The sequence below is a fragment of the Danio rerio genome, chromosome 23 (assembly GCF_052040795.2).
Source record: "Danio rerio strain M-AB ecotype USA chromosome 23, GRCz13ab, whole genome shotgun sequence".
In the NCBI taxonomy this organism is placed as follows: domain Eukaryota; kingdom Metazoa; phylum Chordata; class Actinopteri; order Cypriniformes; family Danionidae; genus Danio; species Danio rerio.
Window position 1 is genome coordinate 20,996,484 of NC_141043.1, and position 24,175 is coordinate 21,020,658.

At 38.3% G+C, this 24,175-nt stretch overlaps 1 protein-coding gene across 2 annotated transcripts; it reads left to right on the forward strand.

Moving 5' to 3' along the window:
* The first annotated feature begins 225 nt into the window (after positions 1-225).
* chia.5 (chitinase, acidic.5) lies at positions 226-8,740 on the forward strand. 2 transcript variants are annotated; one of them, NM_001110041.3, is made up of 11 exons: positions 226-293; positions 367-393; positions 3,179-3,383; positions 3,505-3,561; positions 5,721-5,886; positions 6,649-6,773; positions 6,926-7,049; positions 7,335-7,517; positions 7,598-7,714; positions 7,786-7,927; positions 8,072-8,740. In NM_001110041.3, the coding sequence occupies exons 1-11, from the start codon at positions 269-271 to the stop codon at positions 8,344-8,346; spliced, it is 1,446 nt and encodes a 481-aa protein (NP_001103511.2). In that variant the 5' UTR covers positions 226-268; the 3' UTR covers positions 8,347-8,740. The 2 variants fall into 2 exon arrangements, with proteins under 2 accessions (NP_001103511.2, XP_087160980.1); XM_087304854.1 differs by lacking the exon at positions 226-293 and having other exon boundaries at positions 310-393.
* Positions 8,741-24,175: the final 15,435 nt, after the last annotated feature.

Sequence of the window (24,175 nt, forward strand, 5' to 3'; positions counted from 1 at the left end):
AACTTTTGATTGAGACATTGAGGCTTAGATAAGGGAACAAGCACTCATACAATTACAATGCAAAAAAGAATGTTGCTTTCCCAACAGTGACATCAACCAGGCAAGATGGGAGAAAAAATCAGCTCTTGTGTGTTTTAGTTAATCATTGTATCATGCAGAAGTGAGGTCAGTGTGTTGGGGGTAAAAGGAAGTAATATAAACAACAATTTCTTCTATCATACATCATTAGCAGACTGATACTCTTGGCTGAGACAACCATCGCTTGAAGATGAGCAGATTCATTTTTATAGCCAGTAAGTGATTGTTGATCTTACAGAACATACTTTTTAATAAAGATGTTGACGGTTCATTTTTACCTCTTTTCAGGCTTTTCACTGGCATTGTGTCACTTTGGTAAGTTTTCTATTTATTTGTTTCGTAAGATTCCAGTAATACTTTATTTTAATGGTCCCAATTGCACATTTTGTTGACTAAAAGTTTCATCTCAACATGCCAATTACTTCTTTTTTGAGTATTAGTAGACTGTCTGCTCAATATCTGTTGATATTGCTCCTTCAACAGACATTTAACTGACTATTAGAAACTTTTCAAGCACAGTTTAAGTCTGAATTATTAGCCCCCTGTTTCTTTTTCCCCCGATTGAGGTTTAACGGATAGATTTGTTCAATACATTTCTACACATAATAGTTTTAATAACTCCTTTCTAATAACTTATTTATTTCATATTTACCATGATGACAGTAAACAATCTTTTCCTATATATTTTTCAACACACTTAAATACAGCTTAAAGTGACATTTAAAGGCTTAACTATGTTAATTAGGTTAACTAGGTAGGTTAGGGTAATTAGGCAAGTTATTAAATAACGATAGTTTATTCAGTAGGGTATCAAAACAAAGTATAGCATAAAGGGGCTGATAATTTTAACCTTAAAATGGCTTTTAAAAAATAAAAACTGCTTTTATTTTAGCCAAAATAAAACAAACAAGACTTTCTCAAGAAGAAAAAAATATTATCGGACATACTGTGAAAATTTAGAAAACATAATTTAGAAAATATTTTTAAAAAATTCCAAGGAGGCTAATAATTCTGACTTCAACTATACATGTCAACTTACACTAACCCTTGAGGCTCTATTTTAATGGTGTAGGTGCAAAGTCTGAAGCTCAGGGCGCAAAAGCATTAAGGGCTTGTCAGAATCCACTTGCTGTTTTAAAACTTGCTGTTTTAAAGATGGAAAAAATACGCTCTGCGCTGCAGCTCATGGTCTAACAGGGCTGAGCTTATTCTCCTAATGAGTTATGGGTGTGTTTTGAGCATTAAACAATCAGAGTCTCATCTCCCATTCCCTTTAAAATGGCGCATTTGCTATTTACATGGAGGACTTTGTAAGTGTAAAAACTGAACACTTCACCAGCGAGAAAACAGACCATCTGCAGTTTAAAAATTAAAAATGAGCCTCCTCCATTTGGTCTTTACTTTTACTTTCTCTCTTTTGTGGATAAGGAAACGTGTTGGATGCACTCACTAAAGACAACCATAAGCTTACATAATTAATTTTGCTTGGGAAAATGGGAGAATTGAGGTTGCATTGATCTGAAAATAGCAACATGTCATGGAAACATGTCTTATGCCTTATTGAGCCCTATACCTAACCCCAACCTAACAGTCTACTTAAAATCTAATGAGAATTATTTGGCATGTAGATGCAGTGTAACTTAAATAAAAAAAATGTGTTAAAATGACCATCAAAATGTCATATTGTGTATATTATTGATAACAAATTTCTTCTCATGTGTTTGTATACCAATTCTGACTCTTTTTGTACAAAACTGCTAATTTGCATATTGGAGTATTGAGTTTTTCCAGAGTTCAGATTTGAGGGTTAACATTAAAATTTTAAGATTTATAGCAGTTTTTAACTTTACCCTCAGGTATTTAAAAGTTTCATTCCCAAACTTCAGAATTACATTTATCTCATGCTATTCTTCCCCTATAGATTGCCAAAGTTTTAACCTAAGACGTTTGACTTTTTTTTTTGCAATTCTGAGTTTACATTCCACTAGTTTGTTTTCTCTGAATTACAAATATACAGTGCTCAGCATATATAAGTACACCCCCCACAAATCTATCTTTTAAATTAATATTTTCTATAGGATGTTTTTACCATATTATATTTGTGCATATAGATTAGATTATTCAGTAATGAAGCCAAATCTAGAGCTTATCTAACAAAATAACTTACAATATTGGTTTAAAGTTAGTAGCCCAAATTAGGTATAGAAAATTATTAAATGAAATTTTAAAAATTAGCAAAAATTTAGAGAAACAAAAATATATAGAATTTTGTTAATGTTGTTGTTATTTATTTCTTTTTTGAATGAATTTACATGTATTATCTTTCCATTCTAAAGATGTTTTGTGACCACAATATTATTTTAATAAATATATCTGTAAAGACTAAGCAGAAAAGAAAATGAATAAATGAAAACATCTGTTTAATAAATCTGTTTCGTTCAAATGCACCAATATATATTACTAATATTCACTGGGAAACAAATGAAAATATTCATTTTTAAAATGGTGTTTACTCATTTATGCTGAGCACCTACATACATACATAATTAGAAATTAAGATTTTAAACCTTTTTAAAACACAATTATGCTTAAAAGACTAAAAATGCCATGAGTAACTGCATACCTAACTGAGGTTGCTTCAAACACATAACAGGAGTCCTACATATTAAAACATTTCTTTTTTAGCTATAATTGATCTCCATACCGCATATATTTACATGTTTGGTGGGAATATGCCACGGGTAGATGTACAAAAGCAGGGTAATGTAAATGTGCTGTGTGTGTGTGTGTGTATGTGTGTGTGTGCTTGCGTGCGTGCGTGCCAGAAGTTGCCTGCTCTTGTATCGTAAGTTTTATTTCTGTGTGGTGATGTACTTCCAACTAAAATGGAAATATTAAGTAGGGCATATATAAGGGTATAAACCTTTTATATATACAGTATATTTATATAAATATATATGTATTTGAAGCTGAAACTACACAGACACATACTAAGAACACCAAAGATGTATTTAACATCTTGTAAAAAAGGGGCAAAATGGGTGTAAAATATGTATATACATGTATGTGTGTATATATGCTTTTTATTTGTTTGTTCCAGGATTGGCCTCCCAACTTATATGTTACTTCACCAACTGGTCTCAGTACAGACCTGATGTTGGCAAGTACATGCCATCCAATGTGGATCCACATCTGTGCACTCATTTAATTTATGCCTTTTCCATTATTAATAATGAAAATAAACTGACAACCTACGAATGGAATGATGAAACTCTCTACCAGTCCTTTAATGGCCTAAAACAAAGGTGCGCTTATGTTTTTTCCATGCATATATTTGTTTAATCTACTATGTAATGTAATCCTAAAAGTCACTATTTGCTCTAGAGTATTATAGTGAAGAATAATGCTAAATGTTTAACTTAACAGTAACTCCAACCTGAAAACTCTGTTGGCTGTTGGTGGATGGGAATTCGGCTCAGCTCAGTAAGTTCTGCTGTATTTTGATAGATCAGAATGTGTTACAGATATAACCCTCGTTCCACAAAGAAGGAAATGGAAATGTTATGTTGGTACAACAATACTCAACAACAATTGGGTTATTGGCAGATAACTATTCACTCTAAGAAAGAGGTCTGACTCAAAAGCTGCGGTCACACTGGGCTTTTCCTCCCATAGACTTTCATTCATACGCAAGCGAATGCGTCAGACCGGAAACACAGGGTCATGGTCTAGTTTTGCAGGTTGCTGTGGTGCAAAGTTCAAGCTTGGTGAACTCTGACCTGCGAAATCGCATCACTTGACTGCGTGAGACCAATCGAGGATCAAAACATGACATCTCTGGACAGAGATTTAAAACATGGAGCAATCGCTCGCTTTTTAAATGTCTAATCATGTTGTTTAATCCCGCCCCTTTTCGCAGCTCCGCACAGCAGAAACTCTAGTGTGACCGTAGCTTAAAATGTATAAACAATGGCCAATAAATTGCCTATGGAATTGGCAAATGTAGCTTCACAAGTGCAGCCACTCTGTTATTAGGGGAGTATATAAGGCGCAGCGGCAGAGTAGCACGTCAGGCTACAGCTAAGGAGCCAAGCGCAACTTAACAATCAGCTGGTGATTTGGCTACTGTGGCAACAAGAGATAACATCTGTAACTGAGACATTCCAATTCAGTTGGTCACTACAAGTTATGTTGAAACAACAGATTGGGGAATGTATTTAAAGTGCCACAGCAGCTGAATCTGTAACACATTTAGGGCAATGTGTGCCAAGCAGGAAGCGTGAGGATAAAAACACCACCTAAGGTGTAACCATCCAATGTGTGCCAAGCAGGAAGCGTGAGCATAAAAACACCACCAAATGTGCAACAATCCAATGTCACCAGGCTCCAATTAATGAAATATGGAAATATATTTACAATTTAGGAAGCATTTTAATTTGATTTTAGCCAGCTAATTTAAGGCTAGGTGTTTTAGTTGTACGACTGCGGAGGCCACTCACTTCCCAAAATTGCCCAGACTAAATGACAAATATGCACATATGGGCTAGCCCTATCCAGGGGGAGCACTACATATGAGTAAGATGGTTGGCTGGTAGGGAAGACAGGTTCACCTATGGAGGGGGATCTCACCATGACTGACTGATATATTTGGCATTACTAAGTGGGGATCACGCATAGCTGGAACAGTTTGACCAACTGGGAATGCCCAGTCCTTGTGAGGAGACACCCGGTAGCTCCCACTCAGATTCTCTTACCTGGCCGAGTGGTCGCTGATTTGCAATCTCATCTTATCAACAGGCATGCTCTTGCAGTGAGGGCATGAATTGCTCACTTCTTCAACATGCTGCACCCCAGTCATGTTATATAGTGCTCATGTCTGGAGTCAGAAAACTACCACATCCAGCAGTTGGAATAACATTGAAAGACATTATTTAGCTCTCTAAGGAAATCTGCTTTCTTTTACTGCTCTTTTTGTAATTCAGTGAAGGACCCAGGGACTGAGAAAACATTCAGACTTGACCGCTGCTGAATGCTTGCAAAAACAGCTCTTCAGACATGTGAAGGCTCTTAAGCAAATTCTGATGTGCTGCTCTGCATGTGTGCCTGAAATACTTCTCTAATGACAGATTGGCTGCACCGCTGGAGCTGCACTCACCAATTCCATATGTATTTTTTATGCATTTCAGAGTAATTGTTTATCTGGTGAAAATCTTTTGTTCCAGCATAATGCTGCGGTCACACTAGAGTTTGAGCATGTGAAATTCTGTAGTACGTCTCTGCGAAAAGGTGTGGGATTAAACAAGAATATTAGACATTTTAAAAAAAAGCTAGCGATTGGTCCATATTTAAAATTTCTGTACAGAGAGGTCATGTTTTGGTCCTCGGTTGGTCTCACGCAGTCAAGTGATGCAATTTTGCTGGTCAAAGTTCATTAAGCTTGAACTTTGCAATGCATTGAACTGCAAAACTTGTCGCATGAGCTTGCATTTCTGGTCTGACGCATTCGCGTATGTATGAATCTAAGTCTACAGGGAGAAAAGTATAGAGTGACCGGCGACCGCAGCTTAACTTGTAGTAACCAACTGAAGCAGAACTGTGTTTCTTTCACCTTCATGAAGCTTCTCTCCTCATTGTGATCTCAGGTTTAGCAGCATGGTCTCCATGCCACAAAACAGACAGACCTTTATTCAGTCCAGTATCACATTTCTGAGGACCCATGGATTTGACGGTCTGGATCTGGACTGGGAGTATCCTGGTTCTCGTGGAAGTCCTCCAGAAGACAAGCAGAGATTCACTTTGCTCTGTAAGGTACATGAACATTTATGGCTTCTTTGTCACAATGTTTTATATCAAAACCAACGATATTCTCAGTCATAGAAATAAGGTTTTGGAGAAAAACAATTTTCCCCTACTCTTACAGAGAGGAAACACTGAGAAGGAAGAAGCGCTACAATAAATCTGTATCTCATCAGTTTAACATTGTAGTTTATCAGTTTAGCATGTTTTAGCATACAGATAAGAAAAAGAAGAGGACCTAGAACAGAGCCTTGAGGTACACCAGAACAGATTAGACAGAGACAATTACATTATCTACATATATTAAGTACATTTTACTTCAAATCCTTAAATTCTCTTTGACTAAGGAAAGAAAGTCGTGTACATTTCAGATGGCCTTGTGGGTGAAAACAAAAATCAGGAACAGTTCAATTAAGTGACAATGAATTACATTTTTTATTGTTTTATTGTAATAACAACAGGACTTACACGGCATGACCTCCACAAGATTCTTTCAAACCTGACATTGATATTCTTCTGCAGTTTGACTGAACATGATCAGAGTCAAATTTATTTGATTAGTGTTTCAGAAATAACAAAAACGGTTTCTTATTAATTTTATGTCATGACAATTATTTTAAATTTTAAACACTCTAATGCTTTGATTGTATTCCAGGTTTATCCTAAATTCTAAATCTAAAATTTTTGACAAGTAAGAAGATTTTTCATAGAACATGAACTAGAAAATCAGACCTTAATGTTTTACCTAATGACCTACATATGTGATCGTAACAGGAGCTTGTAGAAGCTTATCAGGCAGAGAGTGCAGCCACTGGACGCCCCAGACTCATGCTCACTGCTGCAGTGGCTGCTGTGAAAGGAATCATTGACGCTGGTTATGAAATTGCAGAAATTGCCAAGTATGTGTTCTTGAAGGGTTTATGTTCATAATGAATCATGGATTGGGTTAATTGACAAAGTCTCTTAAAATGCTAATCAAATGATGATTCAGCTGCTTTTAACAAACCAAACCCAATCTGACTGAAACTGATATTTTCCTCTGGTGATTCAGGTATTTGGACTTCATCAATATCATGACCTATGATTTCCACGGCTCACAGGACAACATCACTGGACACAATAGTCCTCTGTACAGAGACTCTGGAGACACAGGAGACCAAATCTACTACAATACTGTAAGAGGAACAGATTTTACTGTTTTATGAAAATACTGTATAACAGCATGTACAAAACAAAAACATTTATTTGACAAATATATCTTTTGAAAAAATTATAAAAGTCTTAACTTTTTATAGATGTCTTGACATTCATACTATATAAAGATGTACCTTTATTAACTGTGATGTTTAAATAAAATTTTGGTAGCTATTCAGATATCTTCAATGCAACACTTGAGTCACTGCAGGTTAGAATAGTCTAGAAACACAACAGCAAATAATTAAATGCTCATGACAATGCAGGACTTTGCAATGAACTACTGGCGAGATCAGGGCGCTCCTGTGGAGAAGCTCAGGATGGGCTTTGCTGCGTATGGAAGAACGTTTCGCCTGTCGTCTGCGGACAATGGAGTTGGAGCTCCAGCTAGTGGTGCTGCTTTAGCTGGAACATACACCAGAGAAGCTGGATTCTGGTCCTATTATGAGGTCTAATCTTCAGCCTTAAAGCATAATTTTTATTGTGGAAATACAATCAGAAGATTTCCTGACAGATCGTCTCCCAACAGATCTGTACTTTTCTACAAGGAGCCATTGTGCAACAGATTGTTGATCAGAAAGTTCCTTATGCAACAAAAGGACAGGAGTGGGTGGGATTTGATGACCAGGAAAGCTATGAGACTAAGGTGAGTATGCTAAAGTATAAAACATAAATGTATTTCTCATGCTCTCGGTAACTAGGTCTGGTCTGTTTTAGGTGGACTACCTGAAGGAGAAAGGCTTTGGAGGAGCTTTTGTCTGGTCTCTGGATCTTGATGACTTCAGTGGTCAGTTCTGTGGGCAGGGCAAATACCCTCTTATTGGACACCTCCACACGCTGCTTAATATCAGCAACACTGGTAAAAACATCTCTGTGAAGCCCATTATGATGATATTAGTGCCATTAAATCATTGTGATTGACCAGAACCAATTATTTCTGCAAACCATCCAAGCTGATTAATACTTTTAAGAGAAAATATAAAATTCTAATTTTTTCCTGCAGATTTCCCATCTCTCCCCCCAAGCACAACAGATAAGGCCAGTGGGACCTCTACAACAGCATCTGCTGCTGTACCTCATACCACAATACCTCCTGTTGTACCGACAGCTCCCTCAGGATCAGACTTCTGTGCAAGCAGATCAGAGGGCATCTATGCGAATCCAGCTGATCCCAAAACATTCATTCAGTGTGCCAATGGCAGGACCTTCATACAGAATTGTCCTGCAACAACAGTTTTTGATCCTGACTGCACATGCTGTAACTGGCCTAAGAAATAAGCACACTAATATCACTGATTATCACAAAGCATAATCATTAGTAGCCCACAGTCAGACACAGCACTTTTTTCAAATTATACTTCATTTGGTTCGAAATACAAAGGGGTTTGATGCATGTGAATCACAACAGATTTTGTATTTCACTTAGTATAAATCTGTGTGCTATACGTTTTAACCCACATAAACATCATTGTATTCATTCATGCTACAGTTGAGTTTGTTTTAAAGAACTGCATTGCTATTATTGGATTTATGTTGATGTAATTAATTTTTGCAATGCCGCTTCTGTCCTTTTTGTGTGCAAAGGGGATGTTCACTGATGTTATAGCAACCTTTACATATTTAAAATGTGTGGTTACCCCTAAATTTATGAATAAAAATATGTTTACTGCAAGTATATCTGTTATTTTAGGGTGATAAATAAAAAACATGACACGATCCTTAGATGATAAATGTACAGCATGTAATATAAACCTTATTTCAGGGATAATAATTAATATTAAATTATGTTTTACTCATAAATGTAAGAATTTATTTATGCCTGAAATCATTTACAGACATCTATTTAGACTACAATAAAACAACCTAAAACCAATGACACCAATAAGATTTCAATATAATGATAAACATCCAACTTCTTTCATAGTTGTTTATGTTCCAGACATGGTTTTTTAAGTGCAGAGACATTTAATTTGGTGTTTGTGTGTTTGGTGTTTCTCCAGTTTTTTAAAAAGACTTAATTGTTCAAATAATAAGCTTGGTATGGCTATTGGTGTACTGCATTATACTTACACATATTCATTCTATTCTAGGATTTTGGGCAAGAGACAACTAATCCATTGTATTTTGTGTGAGTTGTTTTGAGAAATGAGCCGTTTTGCATATCTCAATAATGATTCGAGAAATGTACCGAAGCGACTGAGAATAATAAAATATTGCATTCTCCTAAGGCCCACATGGTCATCTATGGAATAAAAAGGTTATTGCAACATTTTTAATCTTTAAGTTCTAAATAATAAAATCACAATTCTAACTTCATATCTTGCAATTCTGATAAATAAAGTCTCAATTTTGTGATATAAACTCATGTGAAATAGAATTGTCACTTTATAACTCAAAATTGCGACTTTAAATTCTGAGATTAAAGTCGCAATAACCTTTTTATTTCTTATTTAGAGGCAGAAGCCGGCTTTCATACACACCAATCCCATAATTTCATGATTAAACAATTGACTTTTTTCTTTTATGGTTTTTTTTTTACCCATCAAATTAAAAAAGGCTAGAGAGATTAAAACTACACCATGGTATAATAGTCATACTTGCACTCTCAAAACAGCAACCCGTGCCCTGGAACGTAAATGGAAAAAAAACTAATTTAGAGGTCTTTAGAATTGCGTACAAAGACAGTATGTCCAGCTATAGGAGGGCTCTAAAATCAGCCAGGGCTGAGCATCCCCGCAAACTGATAGAAAATAATCATAACAATCCTAGATTTTTATTTAACACAATTGCTAAATTAGCAAATAATCGGTCATCCTTGAAACAAAATGTTCCACCGCAAATTAGTAGTGATGACTTTTTTTTTTGTGGTAAAATAGAAGGCTTTAGACAGAAAATAGAAAATGTTAAACTTTCTGCACCAGCTTATACTCCAAATCCTGTAAATATTTCACTGAATCATAATAATAACCTACACTGCTTCAAAATCATAGAACAGGAAGAGCTAGATAAAATTATAAATAAATAGCTCTAAACCAGCTATGTGTATGCTGTACTCAATTCCAACAAAATTACTGAAAGAATTGCTGCTACCTGCTATAGGAGAACCTCTTCTTAACATTATCAACTCTTCTTTATCTATAGGCCATGTTCCAAACTCTTACAAGCTAGCTGTTATTAAGCCTATTATTAAGAAACCACAACTGGACCCCAACAACTTAGCTAACTATAGGCCTATTTCAAATCTTCCATTTATGTCTAAAATACTAGAAAAAGTTGTTTCTACTCAATTTTGCTCCTTTCTGCAGACAAACAATATTTTTGAAGTGCTTCAGTCAGGGTACAGGGCTCATCGCAGTACAGAAACTGCATTAGTGAAAATAACCAATGATTTACTCTTAGCTGCTGACCAAGGGTGCATCTCGCTATTAGTTGTACTTGATCTTCGTGCGGCATTTGACACCATTGACAACAATATCCTCATAAATCGCTTAAAGTCTACAGGTGTCCAGGGACAAGCTCTACAATGGTTTAAGTCATACTTATTTTACCGTTACCAGTTTGTTAATATTAATGGACAGCCTTCACAAGTCAGCCCAGTAAAGTATGGGGTGCCTCAAGGATCAGTTTTAGGCCCTTTGCTGTTTACAATTTACATGCTGCCAGTGGAAGACATTATTATAAGACATGGAATCAGCTTTCATTGCTATGCAGATGATACTCAATTATATATTTCAACTAAACCTGATGAGATGTCTGAACTGTCTAAGCTAACTGAGTGTTTTAGAATTGTTAAGACTGGATGACCAACAGTTTTCTTCTCTTACACAGCAGATCTCGTAACTCAATCTACAATTAGAGGGATACAAAGTTAGCGTTAGCTCTACTATAAAAGATCTGGGTGTCATAATAGACAGCAATCTAACTTTTGAAAACCATGTATCCCATGTCACAAAAACTGCCTTCTTTCATCTGAGAAATATCGCTAAATTACGAAGTATGCTATCAATCTCTGATGCAGAAAAGCTAGTCCACGCTTTTATGACTTCTAGGCTGGATTACTGTAATGCTCTGTTTGCTGGCTGCCCAGCATCCTCTATTAACAAACCTCAATTAGTACAAAATGCAGCAGCCAGAGTTCTTACCAGGTCTAGAAAATATGACCATATCAACCCAATTTTATCCTCCTTACACTGGCTGCCTGTTAAGTTTCATATTGAATTTAAAATATTACTTCTCACCTATAAAGCTCTAAATAATCTAGCTCCTGTTTATCTAACCAACCCTCTGTCTCGCTACAATCCAGCTTGCTCTTTAAGATTTCAAAACTCAGGGCTTCTGGTAGTACCTAGAAAAGCAAAGTCAAGTAAAGGAGGTCGAGCCTTCTCATTTATGGCTCCTAAACTCTGGAATATCCTTCCTGATAATGTCCGAGGCTCAGACACACTTTCTCAGTTCAAAACTAGATTAAAGACCTATCTGTTTAGTAAAGCATACACTCAATGCATCACTTAACGGGTTTCCACAAAAGTTTCTGCATCTTGTTTATATACATTGAACAGCAGCTACGCTAATTATTCTCTTTATTCTCCATTTCCACCTGGGGATACTCATGCCGAGGTCCTCAAATTATGCGGTGTCACTGATTGGATCCAAGAGAAGCGACGAGATGATCCCAAGGTGTTCATATCCGGGACCAGGCCGTATCCTGAGCTGCTGCTGCGCTTTTGGTCATAGGGGAGTGGAGAGCATGAGACTGATTCCAGTGATGCTCCAGGGACAGACGAGTCTTCGCTCAGGTCAGCTTCCAGCCTCCACCGCTGAGACTGCAGCTCTGCACAAGACTTTTGGCTAGCGGAGAAATTAAAATGGTCGTGCCCAACTGAGTCTGGTTTCTCTCAAGATTTTTTTTCTTCACTCTCCTATTGGTGGTTTTTTTCCCTCTCCGCTGTCGCCACTGGCTTGCATGGTTCAGGATCTGTAAAGCTAGGCATCAATGAATTTGCTCTTCAGTGTTTGGACTCTCAGTAATGATTTCAAACCACACTGAACTGAACTAAACTGAACTGAACTTAAACACTAAAACTGAACTACCCTGATCCAGTTACTATGACCATTTATGTGAAGCTGCTTTGACACAATCTACATTGTAAAAGCGCTATACAAATAAAGCTGAATTGAATTGAATAGAGTGTATCATGTGTGTATAAGTATAGAGTGTGCATATGTATAAATTTTATCATGTATGTACATGTATATGTGTAGAGTGTATCAAGTGTGCATATGTATGGCATGTATCATGTCTGTATATGTAAAGGGTGAATATGTATATAGCTGTCTTTCATATCTATGGAATGTATCAGGTGTGTATATGTATAGAGTGTATCAAGTGTGCATATGTATGGCATGTATCATGTCTGTATATGTAAAGGGTGAATATGTATATAGCTGTCTTTCATATCTATGGAATGTATCAGGTGTGTATATGTATAGAGTGTATCAAGTGTGCATATGTATGGCATGTATCATGTCTGCATATGTAAAGGATGTATATGTATATAGCTGTCGTACACTAGGTTCCTCAACTTCCAGTAGCTCAGTGGTTATGTCGTTCAACTCCCATGCCAGAGACCGAGTTCTATCCCAGACCCTAACAGGAGTGTATTGTGTCTGTATATGTATATAGAGTGTATCGTGTGTGTGGAATGTGTATAGTGTATTTGAATGGAGATCCCAGACCCTGACAGGAGTGTATCATGTCCTTATATGTATAGTGTGTATATGTATAGAGTGTATCATGTGTATATGTATAGTGTGCATATGTATGGAATGTATAGAGTGTACTAAATGTAAATATGTACAGAGTGTATCATATTTGTATATGTATGGCATGTATCATGTCTGTATATGTACATGGTGTATATGTCAAGTTTATTCATAAACTAATTTCGAGAGGAGCACGTGATTATGATTGAACACGGCTGGTTCTGCATTAGCATGCATGATCCACCAATCAGGCCATTCCTAACCCACTATAAAGAGCCAGGGTTTTTTCACTACAGTCATCTTCGATTTGAAGAATCCCCCCTTCCACCCCTACCTTTTCACCTTTCCCTCCATAGGGCAGCACGGTGGCCCAGTGACTAGCACTGTCGCCTCAAGAACACCGGTTCTAGTCCTTTAACAGGCCGGTGGTCGTTTCTGTGTGTAGTTTGCATGTTCTTCCTGTGCTTGCGTGGGTTTTCCCCGGGTCCTCAGGTTTCCTCCCACATTTCAAAAACATGCACAACAAGTAAATTGATAAATCTAAATTTTGCAATACAGGTAATCTCATAATGCAGCATATCTTTTAATAGCATTTAATTTTTAGTCATCGGCTCTTATCAAGGGGGAGTTGTCAAGATTTACCTGAGCTCAAGGCTCCCCACTCGCCCTCCAAACGGGAGGGAGCCCAGGGCTCAAGAACCTTCAATGTCCTTAAGACTGATCCATGATTGTTCCTCCGGGCCGTACCCCTCCAAGACGATCAGATATTGGAGTTGTCTGTACTTCAGGTTCTCATGGATTTGATAAGCCTCCTCTCCATCGATGACGATTGGTGGGGAACCCTGATCACCGGCTGCCACCTCCCTATCCACCTTGGCTCGACCAGCAGCAGGCTTGAGCAGTGACACATGGAAAGTGGGAGAGATGCAATAGTGAGTAGGCAGTTTAAGTCTATAGGATACTGGAGATATTTGTCGATCAATCATGAATGGACCCACGTACCAGGGACTGAGCTTCTTGCATGGGAGTCTGAGGCGAAGGTCTCTGGTGGACAACCATACCCATTGTTCTGGGGTGTACGTGGGATTAGGGCATCGGTAACGATCAGCCTGTTCTTTGAATCTCCTTACAGCATGAGAAAGATGTGTATGGGCTGCGTTCCACGTCTCCTCGCATCTCTGGAACCAATGATCTAGGGCTGGGAGTTCGGATGGTACTCCAGACCATGGGAACAGGGGGGGGGGGGTTGAAAGCCAAGGACTACTTGGAAGGGTGTAAGCCCAGTGGATGTTTTCCTGAGAGAATTCTGAGCGTATTCGGCCCACATCAAGAAACGGCTCCAGTCCTCTTGATGTTGGTGACAATAAGTGTGGAGGAAACGCCCAATTTCTTGATTCAGCCACTCAATTTGCCCGTTGGATTGGGGATGATATCCTGATGTGAGGCTGATGTTGATATTTAGTTCTTGAAGAAAGCAGACCATACCCTAGACGTAAATTGGGGACCTTTATCAGACACGATGTCTTCGGGCAGTGCATAGTAGCGGAATACATGGTTGCACAGGAGTTCAGCAGTTTCCAAGGCTGTGGGGAGTTTAGGAATGGGAAGGAGCCTGCATGTCTTCGAAAACCGGTCAATGACAGTGAGTATGGTAGTGTGGCCAAGAAAGAGGGGAAGATCTGTGATAAAATCGATGGCGACATGGGACCAGGGGCGACGAGGGATTTCAAGGGGTTGCAAGAGACCGGCTGGGTTGTGACGGGAAGTTTTATGCATGTTACAGGGGGAACAGTTCTTCACAAATTTATTGACGTCAGTCCTTACGTTGGGCCATCAGTAACGGTTCAGTATGAGATCTAGGGTTCCTGCAGTGCCAGGGTGACCGGAACTGGGGTTGGAGTGGACATTCTCAAGCAGCTTGTTTCTGAGTGACTGGGGTACAAAGACTTTATCATAGGGACAGGCGGGTGGTGTAGGACGTTGGTTGGCAATTTGGGCGATTTCAGTGTCGCTATCCCAGGTGATGGGAGCCAGAATGATGGAGTCTGCAATAATGGGGTGTTCATCTTCCTGATTAGGTTCCTCCTCAGAAAGGCGAGAGAGCGCATCTGCTTTTATATTCTTGGACCCGGAGATATATGAGACAGAAAAGTTAAAGCGTGTAAAGAATAAAACCCATTTAGCCAGCCGAGGATTTATTCTTTTAGCTGAGCGAAAGTATTCCAGATTCTTGTGATCGGTGATCACCATAAAGGGGTGTCGGGCTCCTTCCAGCCAATGCCTCCATTCTTCCATTGCAGCTTTCATTGCGAGGAGTTAACGGTTGCCTACGTCGTAATTTCTCTCTGCCGACTTGAGCTTGCGCGAGAAAAAGGCGCAGGGATGGAGCTTGTTTGAAGTCAATTGTCGTTCAGAGAGTACAGCGACTAAATGCCCGTGTTTGAGGCATCTATCTCAAGGATGAAGGGTAACTTGGGATCAGGGTGGCAGAGGATAGGTGCTGAGGAGAATCGGGCTTTGAGGTGGTTAAATGCCCGAGTCGCATCAGGGTTCCATTTCAGCTTGGGATTACCTCCTTTTACCATCGATGTGAGCGGTGCGGCCACAGAACTGAAGTTTCGTATAAATCTTCTGTAGAAATTGGCGAACCCCAGAAAGCGTTGCAGTTCCTTGACTGTATTTGGCTTTGGCCAGTTCACTACAGCGTTTACTTTTTCTTCATCCATCGCCACTCCGTCAGCACTGATTATGTATCCGAGGAAGGAGGTGCAGGTCTGGTGGAACTCGCACTTGGACAGTTTAGCGAATAGCTGGTTATCTATAAGTCTCTGGAGAACGGCTCTGACATGGCGAATGTGCTCCTCTAGGGTATCTGAATAAACAAGGATATCATCATGTAAACAATGACCCATTGATTCATGTCTTGATGAACATGTCTTGAAATATCTCAATTATGAACGCTTGGAAGACTGAAGGACTGTTTGCCAGGCCGAAGGGCATCACCCGCTATTCATAGTGGCTGGTTGTCGTAGAGAAGCCGGTTTTCCGCTCATCACCTCGTTTTATGCGGATGAGGTTGTAGGCACTGCGGAGATCAAGTTTAGTAAAGTACCTGGCTAAGCGTAATTGTTCCAGGGCGGCTGGGACCAGAGGCAATGGATAGCGGTACTTGACTGATTTCGTTCAAACCTCTATAATCTATGCAGGGGCGTAAACTTCCATCTTTTTTATACACAAAGAAGTCTGCAGAAGCGGGTGATGTAGATGGGCGGATTAATCCCTTTTCCAACTCCTCCTTAATGTAAGCGTTCATGGTTTCAGTTTCTGTTTGAGACAGAGGAAAGATTCTCTCACAAGAGGGGGCGTAGTACCAGGCAGTAATTCAATGGCGCAATCATACTCACGGTGAGGTGGAAGCTTAGTGCCTTTTTTCTTACTGAATGCCTCAGCGAGGTCCTTGTACTCATCGGGAATCAGGGTTTTTTCAGGGGTCTCAGTACTGGCAACAATGGTATTGAGCTGAACGGGGACAACAGAACACAGACAATTCTGTAAACATGAATCACTCCATTTTGAAATCTCACCAGTTCTCCAAGAAATGAGTGGATTGTGGGTTTGCAACCAGGGCAATCCAAAAATGATGGTGTGTTGAGGAGACTTGGTGATCAGAAACTTCCTCTGCTCCTTATGAAGCGAGCCTGTTTGAAATGACAATTGAAGAGTGCGGTAAATGACATCCCCTAGGGGGCGTCCGTCTACTGCCGTGATTGCTAGAGGGGAATCACAAGAGGTTATAGGAACAGCGTTGTTATGGGCAAATGTCATATCCATGAAATTGCCAGCGGCTCCCGAGTCAACCAGAGCGACAGTGTGAATAGTAGTGTTCCCAAAACACACTGAGATGGGGACAATAAGAGCATTACTGTTATTAGAGATTATAGAGGTTGCACTCACCGATAGTGTCTTGGAGTTTGGCTCATTGGGGCATTTAATCTTGGTATGACCACAAAGTCCGCAGTAGAGGCACAGATTATTCTTTATAGTCTGTCCCGCTCTTCACTGGATAGCTGGGCTCGACCCAGTTGCATGGGCTCTGCAGGGCATGAGGGGAACTTGAGAGGACTCTTGACTGGGACAGGAGGAAACAATATGAGAGGGTCTACGAGTGCGGAGCAGGTTATCCAGCCTGATGGAGAGTTCAATGAGCTGATCGAGTGATTTCCCATCATCTCTGCACGCTAGCTCTGTTTGTAAATCGGGGTTCAATGCTTTGCGGTAGAGGGTCTTTAGGGGATTGTCAGCCCAGCCAGTTTGTGCAGCCAAAGTGCGAAAATGTAAGGCAAACTCCGCCGCTGGTTGGTTGTTCTGCTGTATAGACAGCAACTCTTCACCTGCGTTTCGCCTTCCCTCTGGGTGATCGAAAACTGTGCAGAAATGCTGAAGAAACTCTTTAAACGTGGGGAAAGTGGGAGTGTTCTCGGGCCAAACCGCAGTAGCCCAATCCAGGGCTTTTTCAGAGAGCAACGAGCAGACAAAGGTGATTTTGCTGTTCTCATCTGAAAACATATGGGGTTGTTGTGCGACAAACAGCTTGCATTGCAGTAGAAAACCTTTACATTTAGTTGGATTACCATAGAATTTGTCAGGAAACGCTAGGCGAGGGCTGGAGTGATGTGGTGTAAAGGTTACCGGAGGTTGACTGGTAGAGTAACTGGCGGTGGGTTGCGCTGTGGACGTAACATTCAAACCCTGCAAGGTTCTCACTAGTTCCTCCGTTAGTTGGATTAGATGCGAAAGCTGTTGTTGGTGTGTCGCGAGAACCTGGGCTTGGGCTGTGAGTTCTGTGGACAAGACCTGCATGGCTGCGGGATCCATGTTTGGCGAAGTGTTCTGTTACGAAGGGTCTGACACAGAGGGATCCATTTGCAGTATATTTATTAAACAGAGTTTAATAACAATAAGCACACATGTTATGCGTGTGCAAACTCACATCAAACACAGTAGTATCAAGTCGAAAGGCTGGCGGCAGGTAAACATGTGTTTTTGTATGCATGTGTGTGGGACCAGGCGAAAGAGCGCTTGCTTCACAGCTCTTGATGCATAATAAATGCATATTAAAATGTAATATTTTTTCTGTATTTGCTTTCTGTGCATGAACGTTTTATTGTATTTTTTGTTTTATATAAAGTTGATTTTACTCTAAAAGTGTACCTTTTCTGTATTTTTTACTCTCCCCACATTTTGTATTTGATTAAGAAGTTTAAATATCGTATTTCTGTGATATTTTCAGAAATATTTTATGCTGCTTTAGCTTGTTGTCTGCTTAGTCAAGTTGATTACTAAGATCATGCGCACATATTTAAAAACGGCATGACTGATTCTTCAAAGCATATTGCGATTCAAAATATTAAATATAAAGCTTTACATGTACAATTAAATTTTTAAAATTTTGCCATGTCACATAAAACATAAACGTTTATTTAAGGTCGTAGAACGCAGTTTTACTTGCAGTTTTCACAATCCGTTCATAAAGCGGCACGGCGCAAGACTGGATAAATTAGAGTTTTTTAACTCAAATGCAGTGTGACTGCTGACATTACACACTGTAAAAAAGGCAGGGTTCCAATTTACGCGTGCACAGAGAGATAGATAGAAAGACAGACAGACAGGCAGGCAGGCAGGCACGCACACACACACACACTTCATAATTACATTGTTGATTTTCCCCTGAATGTGTCTTTTGTAAACACTGTTTCATGTGTAAATTCAAGTGCATGATTTAAGTTATATTCAATTCAATTCAGCTTTATTTGTATAGCGCTTTTACAATGTAGATTGTGTCAAAGCAGCTTCACATAAATGGTCATAGTAACTGGAACAGTGTAGTTCAGTTTTTAGTGTTTAAGTTCATGTAAAGTGTATTTATAAGTAACTTTACTAAAAGTAGATGTTATATTTTAAATAAACTGCAAACAAACTTATTTTTTTCTCAGATTCTTTCTTGAAACTCTTAGTCCCATACTTGACCTGTCTGATGGCTCATTATGCAGCTCATTATGCAGGTCTTTGTCTTCTCAGGTGTGACACTACATTAATGATACAGTAATGATAGTTTACGCCTTCTCGCAGACCATTTTCACTCAGAAAGTGACTTAGAAGTTTTGATTAATTACATTGTTTTCTGTGAGCAAGTAAACAAGATGATTCTCACATAATTTTGAAGCAAAACACTAGGCTACAAGATTGCACATCAATGAAGTCATATGCAAAAAGCCTACCAAACCATTAGTGTCCATCTAAAAGTACGCTACTAAGCATTGAATAAACTGTCACATATTAAATGTGATAATATGTTGCGCTTGGTTTCAAAGAAATTATCGCATACGTAGAGACCATCACATGTCAGAATGACAAACTGGCTACAAGCTCTGTAAAAAAAAAAACAGCTATTTCATGATAAAGGATTGGAAATCAGCAAACGATCCATTCGTAGGATAAAACAAAAGCTTGGATGGAGGTATGGAAAAACGCAACATTGCCCTATGATCAGAGACAACCATATGTGTATTTGTACAGAGTGTATCATATTTGTATATGTATGGCATGTATCATGTCTGTATATGTACATGGTGTATATGTATATAGCTGTCTTTCGTAAACTGGGTTCATCAACTTCCAGTTGCTCAGTGGTTAAGTCATTCACCTTCAATGCCAGAGACCCGAGTTCTATCCTAGACCCTGACAGGAGTGAATCGTCTGTATATGTAAAGAGTGTCTCATGTGTGTATAAGTATAGAGTGTGCATTTGTATAAATTTTATCATGTCTGTACGCATATATGTGTAGTGTATCAAGTGTGCATATGTATGGCATGATATATAGCTGTCTTTCATATCTATGGAATGTATTATGTGTGTATATGTATGGAATGTACCATGTGTGTATACATAAAAAGTGTGTCATGTGTATATGTATGGAATGTATAGAGTGTATATGTATAGAGTGTGCATATGTATAAATTCAATCATTTGTTTATATGTGTAGAGTGTATCAAATGTGTATATGTATGGTATGTATCATGTCTGTATATGTAAAGGATGTATATGTATATAGCTGTCGTAGACTGGGTTCCTCAACTTTCAGTAGCTCTGTGGTTGTCATTCAATGTCCATGCCAGAGACCCGAGTTCTATCCCAGACCCTGGCAGGAGTGTATCGTGTGCATATGTATGGAATGTATTATGTGTGTATATGTTAAGACTACAGCATTTGTAAATAAGTATGGAAAGTATAGAGTGTGCATATGTATAAATTGTATCATGTGTATATGAATTGAACATATAAATACAGTGTGTATCAGTTGTCTATATGTATCATGTCTGTCTATGTAAAGGGTGCAGATGTATGTAACTGTCTTTCATATCTATGGAATGCATCATATGTATATGTATAGAGTGTATCAAGTGTGCATATGTATGGCATGTCTGTCTATGTAAAGGATCTATATGTATATGGATATAAGCTGTTGTAGACAGCACACATGATACACTCCATAGATATGAAAGACAGCTATATACATCCTTTACATGTACAGACATGATACATATTATACACTCTACACATATACACAAACAGACATGAACTAACTATTCACAACACAAACTATTCATATACACACATGTTACAATTTATACATATGCACACTCTATTCATTCCATACATATTTACACATGCTACTGTCTATACATATACACACATGATACATTCCATACATATGCACACAATTCACTCCTGTCAGGGGCTGGGATCGAACTCGGGTTTCTGGCATGAAAGGTGAATGACTTAACCACTGAGCTACTGGAAGTCGAGAAACCCAGTCTACGACAGTTATACAGTATGTCACAAAAGTGAGTACATCCCTCCCATTTCTGCAAATATTTATTTATATCTTTTCATAGGACAACACTGCAGAAATTACTCTTTGACACAATGAAAAGTAGTCATTGTAAAGTGTGTATAGCAGTGTAAATTTATTGTCCTCTCAAAATAACTACAAACACAGCCAATATGAGCTGAACCCCTGGCAACAAAAGCAAGTACACCCCTAAGTGAAAATGTGAAAATTGAGCACAATTAGTCATTTTTCTTTCCCTTTGTCATTTAATTCATAAGTGTTACACTGTTTCGGGTATCCACAGATAGCAAGTGAGTTAAACCTCTGGGGTCGAAGACATGTTTTATACATGTTTTGACCCGTGGTGTCGTCAAACTGCTGAAATGAACTTACACTTTCAGTTTTAATCGTACAGATAAGATCAATACATCAAACGAATCTGTTATGTGTCTACTTTTTGTTGTGTACACTCACAACAACAACAAACGTATGTGCTTTTGCAAAATAAGGAAAACAAACAGTGTAAGCATTCTGTCATTTCTCTCTCCGTGAACTGCTTTCAGAAACGCGTCAGTAAAATGCACTGAAACTCCGCCATAACAAAACGCACAGAGATGAGACATGCATCTCTAGAAAGCTTGATGTGTCTGCTTTTAAACGCAGCTATTCATGTCGATAACAAACATTGCTTGATAAAGTAATCAGTATGAAACCAACGCTATGTCTAGTTTCTCAGTCTGATCTCATTAGTTTTAATGCGACAATGCCCACGAGGCTTTGTTATTACAAGGGTCTGAAGACACAAGCAGACTGTGGTCAGAAAAACACGTCACTTAAATGAAGGGAAACTCAGCAAATAGTCAACAAATATGATGATTTATGACATCTATATAAAGCTTGACATGTCTACTTTTGCATTAACCAATTCAAGTCGAAAACAAATAATCTCTTTTTATGTAATTCATATAAAAGTAAGGACTGCTATTCTCCTATATCTAAGCAAGCTGTTCATATGTAAATTTCCAGATGTGAAAACAACAGTGGTAAAGGACTGGTGGCAAAGAGAGTTAAAGAAAGTATGAAGTGCTCCGAGTTTGCTCAGTAATGCGAGTAATGTTGGTCTGTGTCATGCCGACAAACTGTTAGATGAAGATGTAGCCTTCAACTTCACAAAAATGTATAAAAACGCTACAAATGTGGACCAAGATAAAACTATCCTGCGTCTGTCAGTCTCCGCTGATGTCAAGAAGAAGGCCAGAGGTTACAGTGAATTACTGCCTTTTTTTCTTGCACTCATCTGCAAGGCTACATTTCTAAGTGTCTCTTGTAAGTTTATTCTTTAAATGATTTCTGTGAATACCGAATGAGAGGATGATAACTTGCACCAAAAGCTGTTGTGATGTGCGGGACTGTTTAGAAGATCGCACATGGTGTGTTTTTCCACCTGCTTTCTTTTGCTCACAGTTATTTTTGTTAATATGGATTAATTATCATTCTTTAAAATAACATTGTTCTAATATGAGATTACCAAAACTAGCTCAGATTCTCATTATTATTATTCAGTCATTGTATATACTATTCCATATATTTATGATGTATTGTTTTTTTAACCAATTTAAGATGTTTGATAATGTTTAGATAAATATGTTGCATTTAGGCATGTTTTTTTTTTACTTATTTATGAACTATTTATGGACATAAAGTTAAATAAAATATATCCTGGATTTGAAGAATATTGTGTTCCTGGACTTCACTGAGCTCAAGTAATAGTTTAATGTATAAAAATTGTGAATAAACTTGACTGTTGATGTCTTAAATAATAACGTCAAATAACCAACATTTCTCAAAATGGATATATCTTGTTTTGCAATGAAACTATTCACTTACAAATAACTTTTTCAGTAGATTTGCTATATGTTAGTTTATAAAGTTTGCAGAGTTTTATAGAGTGCACTGACTGTATATAGTGTGTTTGTGCATGTGTATCATGTCTGTATATGTACAGGGTGTATATGTTTATAGCTGTTTTTCGTAGGATGGGTTCATCACCTTCCAGTAGCTCTGTGGTTAAGTCATTCACCTTCAATGCCAGAGACCCGAGTTCTATCCTGGACCCTGACAGGAGAGTTTCAAGTGTGTATAACTATAGAGTGTGCATATGTGTAAATTTTATCATGTCTGTACGTGTATCAAGTGTGCATATGTATCATGTCTGTATATGTAAAGGGTGTATATGTATAGAGCTGTCAGAGACTGTGTTCCTTAACTTCTAGTAGCTCAGTACTTAAATTGTTCTCCTCTGTATTCGTATATGTATAGAGTGTATCATGTGTGCATATGTATAAATTGTATCAAGTATGCATAATTATGAATTGTATCATGTGTGTTTGTGTATACGTATGGCATGTATCATGTCTGTATATGTACAGGGTGTATATGTATATAGCTGTCTTCCATAGACTGATTCCTCAACTTCCAGTAGCTCAGTGGTTAAGTCATTCACCTTCAATGCCAGAGACCTGAGTTCTATCCCAGACCCTGACAGGAGTGTTTCATGTGTTTATAAGTATAGAGTGTGCATATGTATATATTTTATCATTTCTGTACGTGTATATGTTTAGAGTGTATCAAGAGTGCATATGTATAGCATGTATCATGTCTTTATATGTAAAGGGTGTATATGTATATAGCTGTCTTTCATATCTATGGAATGTATCATGTGTGTATATGTATAGAGTGTATCAAGTGTACATATGTATGGCATGTATCATGTCTGTATATGTACAGGGTGTATATGTATATAGCTGTCTTCCATAGACTGATTCCTCAACTTCCAGTAGCTCAGTGGTTAAGTCATTCACCTTCTATGGCAGAGACCCGAGTTCTATCCCAGCCCTTGACAGGAGTGTTTCATGTGTGTGTATATGTATAGAGTGTATCATGTGTAAAAATGTATAGAGTGTGTCATGTGTGCATATGTATACATTGTATCATCTGTGTATATGAATAGAATGTATAAGTATTGTGTGTATCATGTCTGTTTGTAGAGTGTATCATATGTGTATATGTATGGTATGTATCATGTCTGTATATGTAAAGTATGTATATAGCTGTTGTAGACTGGGTTCCTCAACTTTCAGTAGCTCAATGGTTAAGTCATTCACCTCCGTGTCTGTAGATGTATAGAGTGTATTAGGTGTGCATATGTATGAATTGTATCATGTATATAGAGTGTGTTTGTGCATGTGTATCATGTCTGTATATGTACAGGGTGTATATGTATATAGCTGTCATAGAATGGGTTCCTCAACTTCCAGTAGCTCGGTGGTTAAGTCATTCACCTTCATGCCAGAGACCCAAGTTCTGTCCCAGACCCTCACAGGAGTGTTTCATGTGTGTATAAGTATAGAGTGTGGATATGTATATATTTTATCATTTCTGTACGTGTATAT

Excerpts from the sequence above, each read along its gene's own strand:
- chia.5 (XM_087304854.1), top strand. The coding sequence starts at position 336 with ATGTTGACGGTTCATTTTTACCTCTTTTCAGGCTTTTCACTGGCATTG. Across the intron at positions 3,562-5,720 it reads TGGGAATTCGGCTCAGCTCA|GTTTAGCAGCATGGTCTCCA; the intron begins GTAAGTTCTGCT and ends TTGTGATCTCAG. Across the intron at positions 6,774-6,925 it reads GAAATTGCAGAAATTGCCAA|GTATTTGGACTTCATCAATA; the intron begins GTATGTGTTCTT and ends CTGGTGATTCAG.